This window comes from Sitodiplosis mosellana, unplaced genomic scaffold (assembly GCF_009176505.1).
Source record: "Sitodiplosis mosellana isolate CC-2019 unplaced genomic scaffold, AAFC_SMos_1.0 Smas_scaffold_2, whole genome shotgun sequence".
Classification (NCBI taxonomy): Eukaryota; Metazoa; Arthropoda; class Insecta; order Diptera; family Cecidomyiidae; genus Sitodiplosis; species Sitodiplosis mosellana.
The window spans coordinates 34,713-41,368 of record NW_022595245.1 but is presented as its reverse complement, the minus strand read 5'-3'; the positions used below and the strand labels follow the sequence as shown (position 1 = coordinate 41,368).

The 6,656-nt window shown below is 37.5% G+C and overlaps 1 protein-coding gene across 1 annotated transcript; it reads left to right on the top strand.

Moving 5' to 3' along the window:
• The first annotated feature begins 328 nt into the window (after nt 1-328).
• On the top strand, nt 329-1,637 carry LOC129564904 (piggyBac transposable element-derived protein 4-like). The gene is made up of 3 exons (XM_055439157.1): nt 329-1,070; nt 1,159-1,415; nt 1,611-1,637. Exons 1-3 carry the CDS (start codon nt 329-331, stop codon nt 1,635-1,637), a joined length of 1,026 nt encoding a protein of 341 aa, XP_055295132.1.
• Nucleotides 1,638-6,656: the final 5,019 nt, after the last annotated feature.

The window sequence follows — 6,656 nt, the reverse complement described above, 5'->3', positions numbered from 1 at the left end:
ACTAGAATTACACGAATTTCAAACAAATGGCTGTTATATGTAAATGATCTGAAAGATCCGATTAATTTGATGTGTAGAACTTATAACGAATATTTGAACATAGTAGATCTAAATCAAAGTATAGGTGTTGTAAAAAGAAATCTAAAAACCCACTTAAAAAGTGTTCTGTATTGACTAAGCAACAAATTATTTGTTTATTTATTTCAATAAACCACCTAAACCAAAGTGATGCTATTGGTGCAGACGGTAATAATAATAATAAGTGTACAAGCATCCGTCTTCACGTTCGTATTGGTCGAAGTATGGTTTTCCGCCCATAAATACGTCAATGCCAGGGGGACGCTATGAAATTATTCGGTCATTTTTGCACGTAAATAACAACAGTCGAATGTTGGATAAATCTGATCGGAATCATGACAAATTGTTCAAAATTCGGCTTTTGATTACGATGTTCAACCAGCAGTTTAGCAAAGTTCCGTTCCGCCATCATTTGGATATTGACGAGAAAATTTGTAAGTCAAAGGCAACAAACTTTCTACGCCAATATTTACCAAACAAACCGCATCCATGGGGCACAAAACTCTTTTTGCTGTGCGATGACTTGGGATACTGTTATCAGTTTGAGGTTTATTGTGGTGGTGAAAACCACACATTGCAGCCCGGTGAAGTCGATTTGAAGGCGACTGGAAATACGGTTGTACGTTTAATGCGTCTGGTGCCAAGTTTCATGAATCACAAGCTTAACATCGACAACTATTACACGTCGATTCCGCTCATGATCTATCTGCGTGCGCATGGAATTCTAACGTGTGGAACAATGCGATGCAAATGCATCCCAAATTGCAAACTGCCAACTGATTTGAAAAAGAGAGGCGAAATGGTTAAGCATGTGGCCAAAGACACGATGGTTACGATGGGGTCGACTTTTGTTGGTTCAAAACCTTCAAAACTGCGAAATTCGGATGAGATTGCTGAGCCACAACTGATTGATCGATGGAACAAGAAAAAGAAGCGCGTTGAAACAATACCAAGTCCACAAGCAGTTGTTGAATACAATCGGTATATGGGGTGTAGACTTGATGGATTCGTCGTTGGGTCGATATCATATCTCAGTCAAAACACGAAAATGGCCAACTCGACTTGCATATCATCTGTTAGATATGGCAATGGTCAATGCATGGACTTTATACAAACGAGCAACCAAAAAGGGTGTGAAACTTCACGAATCTATTTCTGAAGTCGCAGAAGTGTTGTGTCGCGCGGGAAACATTGAACACCGACGTGGCCGACCACCAAAAGATGATCCGGGGCCACCTCCAAATGTTGAATCAAAGAAGCGAAACGTGTTCAAACCTCCACCTGATATGCGATTCGATGAAATTGATCACTTGACAATGGCAAAGGAAGATACAAAGGTGCGATGTCGGTGCCAGAATGAAAACTGTAAAAGCCGTTCGCAAATTTACTGCATCAAATGCCGAGTTCATTTTTGTTGCAATTCAAACCGTAATTGCTACACTGAATATCATACACGACAATAAAAATGCAAATGTCGATTGAATCTCTGAAAAATTAATTTTTTTCTTTCTCAAATAAACCAATGATTTTAGCGGAACACTTTTTTCTTGCGTAGATAAGTGAAAGAATTTCAAACTACGACGATTGATCACTATTTTACTATGGAAATTTCCAACATTCACATGGGAAGAACCCTCGATACTGATCCGATTGACTTGAAATTTCAAATGAGTTACTTTTTTTGAAAAAAAATAAGAGCCTGAAAGTTTGAAGACGATGAGATTTAAAATAGTGAAACTTTCCAAACAATTTTCATAAAACATAATGTCGATGCACGCTGGTCCCAAGAAAAACCACTTCATTTTTTTGATTTTTCATTATTTTTTGATGCCTCTTCTGAAAAACTGAGTATGAGGAGTGTTTTGTGATACCAAAAACTATAACATATATTAATTTCATTCAAAAATAAAAAATTGTGCATCAAAGGGTTTTCGTGATTAAATGGGCACAACAAAGCATAATTCAAACCATTTTCGGTTCCATACGATTCTAAAAAATTCAAAAATGAAAAAGTTCTTACACGTAGTTCCTATGAGAGGCATGTTTTTTTCATAGAGAAATAGTTACCGTTACCGACCAATGGGACATCTATGTCCCATCATTTCTTTCATATTTGCAATTAAAAAAATTAATTTTTGATAACACTTTTACTAAGGTTTTTGGGGTCGCTGAGCACGAATCTGCAATCAGAATTGCAAAATTTCAAGCCGTTTAGTTTTGGTCGTCAAAGGGTTAGATTGCTTATAAGCCGTATACGGTATTAAATATTAGAATTATATTTTGTTGGATTTGAACTCTCTGAGAAATGCGAGACTTTTTAATTTACCCACTGTCACAACCAATGACTAAGTTCTGTGTGATAGAAGTTGTCATTAAAAGACAGGTGAATTGTAGTCGATGGTTGATTAAAGACTGACGATTTTATTCATGCACTTAAAGACTATATACAATAAATTGCTTAGCTGACTTATTTAAATTCTCCGAATTCTATTCAGGTTATTGTTGCACTTATAACTAAATAATAATTATTTCTTGCTTATGATTCATTATTTCGTGCGATTTCATTATTGTTCGATTCCAGTTAATTCAAAATTATGTCAATAGACATTCTCCGGGCCACCTTTAGCGTGACTGGCGGTGCTCTAAACGGCGAGTCAAATCTTCAGATAGATTTGGCATCGAAATTGCACGTGGTAATCTGATTCGTCTATTACCCCTGATGAAATTTACAACGTAGAATATCAAGCATACAGCGATGAACAGAGTGAAATAGTTTACTGAATAGTTATGAATGTCATGAATGTCGATTTTTTCCTTTAATTTAGATTGATTTTCGATGAATTTTAACTGATTTTGTAGTTTAGTCAAATTAGTTTTGGCAAATTCGATCAAATTCGTTGTTCCGTTTGAAATGAATGGCTCGTACGAAGTGAGATTGAATTGGAAATTCGGAATAATGAAATCATGTGGCGCGCGCTCTAAACTCTTTTGGGGCATTAATTCAAAATTATCACCCCGAAGTACGCAATTGTCGTTCAATTTTAGGGTTCCAGAGCCAATAGCGCTGTGGTGATTTACACTATCGCCGCAAATAGATATGAACTTTTCCACATACTTACAGAAAAATAACCAATTGTTCGGCTCTTCGAGTTCTAACCATTGGTAACGCAAATTTACCTTGGATAACTCGCAATTCGAGTTGGCTTCATGATTAAAGAGAGACCACACACAAGATTTGAATTGGCTGGTTAGCCACTTGCGGGGCTCGAAGCAGATGACCATGTCATCTGACTGTTTTTTGCATTTCAGTTCATGCTTGTTTCTAATCAATTGATATTTTTGCCGATTTAATGACGCGATAATGACTTCGAATTTAGCATTTATTTTCAGAGTTTATGGCGATATATACAAATGGCGTTTCATACATATGATACAATTGAAACCTTTCGTCGCTTATCAATGGAATGGCAATTCGAAAAAATAGTGTCTTATTTGTGACAAACGGAGTGATGGTTGCCAATTTGTAGAAATCGGTTCCATCCGGAGGTGCCTGTTGGTCTGATAAATATTCACTCATTATATTTAATTGACCCTTTACTTGAGCAGGAGTTATTAGATGATGATCGATATGATTTTTTCTAGCGCCAGTAAGTATGTCCAACATGCTATCTTGTTGATGCTCATAATCAGAGATCATTTGTAAAAGATACACAGACATAGTATGAAAATGCAAAACTGCTTGCTGGTCATTGGTTTGAACACGTACCAAACCTGCTAGATTTATTATGCTTTCTCTCTGATTTATGATTTCCCGCTCATCTTTTTTGATTATATTCATAGTGGAATTTAAAACAGAAGTGTGGTTTTTCAAAAGAGTGAGCAAATGTTCGTCATTTGATTCCAATCTTGACATATCGAGAACGTATTCTCGTCCGAATCGAGAGTCTAAAACTCCAAATAAATCGCCAGCAATGTTTCCAACAATGTCAAGTAACGCTCTTTCTGCTCGATGATGCTTAAACGATACTATTAACTCATTTCGTTCATTGATGTCGTTGATACGATTTTCAATTAGTTGACAAAGAGATTTGCATGAGCTTTGCCCCGCCAGTTTTTGATTGCATACGTTTTCTAAATCATGTAAACTTCTTTCCATCATCGATGCTTCGTTGAGAAATGATTTCATGTTTACATAAACAATCGAGTTCCAATTGGTGTAACTGAACTTTGCATGCGAAATTTGTTCGAAAAACAAACCCGGCGAGGTGTCAAATTTATTCAATTTGAACGGAACGATTTGATTTGGGTGAGCATTCACTTGAATCACAAAAATTGCAAGCAATGCCGTTATTATCGGAATGACATTAAATGTTTGTTTTGCCGGTTTGGATTTTGTAACCCGTGCTTTACTCGCTGTTTCAGTTTTTGCAATGTGTGCTTTAATTGTTGCCCGGGTCTCCGCATCGTATTCAATCGGCAACGGAGCGATTTTGGTTATTGGTCGAGTGAAAGTGTTATTGCGCATTTTAAGTGTTACCACTCTCGTGAGTGCGTCATGACCCTTGTGCACGTCGATTACGCGCGCCATTGGCCAAGAGCATGGTGGTGAATTCTCATCTTTTACCAAAACTAATTCATTCAATTTTGGCTCTTCTTTTTTCGTAAACCATTTTGATTTGGTTTGCAATTCATTTAGATATTCCGTTTGAAATTTTTTCCAAATGTTTTGACTCATTTTTTGCACCAATTGCCAACGTGAAAGCCAGTTTACGTTCGTTTCGATGTAGCTTTCGTCGGGTGGTGCCAGTAACGGTGCCCCAATCAAGAAATGTCCAGGTGTTAGGCAATCGATGTCATCAGGGTCAGTAGATAGTGCACAAAGTGGTCTTGAATTTGCACATGCTTCCACCTGATACAATAATGTGGACAATTCTTCAAATGTTAGCGCAGTTTTTCCGATTGTTTTTATTAAATGAGTCTTTGCAACTTTCACACCAGCCTCGGCGAGGCCATTGAAATGAGGCGCACCAGCGGGTGAGAAATGCCAAGAAATGCCTTGCTTTGAAAGTTCATCGCAGATTGTTTTGAACTCTTCTTTTTCGATTTCAAATAAATCACTTAGATCTTTATTAGCTTTTACAAAGTTTGTGCCATTGTCACTGTTGAAGCTCTTGATCATTCCACGACGCGCTACCAATCTGCGAACGGCAGCTATGAACGCGTCGGCTGTTAAATCTGATACTAGTTCGATATGAAGTGCCTTTGTAGCCATACAGACAAATATTGAAATGTAAGCCTTAGAAATTTTACCAGCCCTACCTTTTGCCGTTTTGTATGGAATTGCACCGGTGTAGTCTACTGCTACGTTGGTGAATGGCTTTTCAACAATGTTTACGCGATTGGCCGGCAAATCTGCCATTAATTGTGACATGGTTTTTTGTCTTTGTTTGAAGCAAGGAATGCAACGATGCAAAATTTTCTTTATTTCTGTTTGTGCATTCACAATCCAAAACTGCTGTTTGATGATTGCTTCAGTGGCTTTCCCTCCACCGTGCATGCATAATAAATGAAAATGACGAATTATTAAAGTTGTTACGCTATTGTTTTTTGGTATTAAGATTTGATGTTTTCGTCCAAACACCAAATCCGAATTTCGTAGTCTGCCACCTACGCGCAGAATGTTATTTTCATCTAAGAATGGGCTTAGTTTCAGAATGTTACTTGAAAAATTTACTGATCTTTTCTTCATTAATTCACTTATTTCGGCACCAAATGCCTCCCGTTGAATGATTTTTATTATTGCTGTTTCCGCTAAATTTAGCTCATCAGCCGAAATCGGAGACAATGCTTTGGGCCCCTGTTTTGCTTTGCATAACGATGCAAAACGAAAACAGTATGCGATTATTCGTTTCATTTTGTTGAACGACGTCACTTCAGGAAGAATTTGTTCGTTTGAAATTGGAGAGATTTCTACACTTAATGCGAGTGATTCAATTATTGGGTCAATGTTATTTAAATGACTTGCATTGTTTGCATAGTAATTGTTTTCACGCAAAAACTGTGGGCCATTCCACCACATTTCATGTCTCAGCAATTCCGATGGCAACATGCCGCGTGAAGCGCAGTCTGCTGCATTTTTGTCAGTGGTAACATGATACCAGTTTTTTGTTCCAATTGCCTTATCTATTGCACAAACACGGTGTGCGATAAACTTTTTGTATCGCTTCGGATTTCCTCGAATCCAATCGATGACTATTTTTGAATCGGACCAAAGAAATATTTTGCTGAAATTTATGTTTGTTGCTTTTAAAACGCCCTTCGTCAATTTGGCAAGTAAATTTGCTGCACACAATTCCAATCTCGGTATTGTGAGTGCGTCTTTCGTTGTTTTCAGAGGAGCTACTTTATTTTTTGCGATTAATAATCGCACCGTGTTTTGCGTGACGTTTTTAATGTAAATCACAGCTGCGAATGCTGGTTCCGCTGCGTCACCGAAACCATGCAACTCCATGACATCCTCAGGATTGTAATTTATCCAACGTTCCACTCTGATGTCATTAATGAGATGCAATTCGCTT

Coding starts and splice junctions, on each gene's coding strand:
- LOC129564904 (XM_055439157.1), top strand. CDS start 329: ATGCCAGGGGGACGCTATGAAATTATTCGGTCATTTTTGCACGTAAAT. Junction 1,071..1,158: donor ATACAATCGGTATATGGGGT/GTAGACTTGATG, acceptor ATCATCTGTTAG/ATATGGCAATGGTCAATGCA. Junction 1,416..1,610: donor TGGCAAAGGAAGATACAAAG/GTGCGATGTCGG, acceptor CAATGATTTTAG/CGGAACACTTTTTTCTTGCG.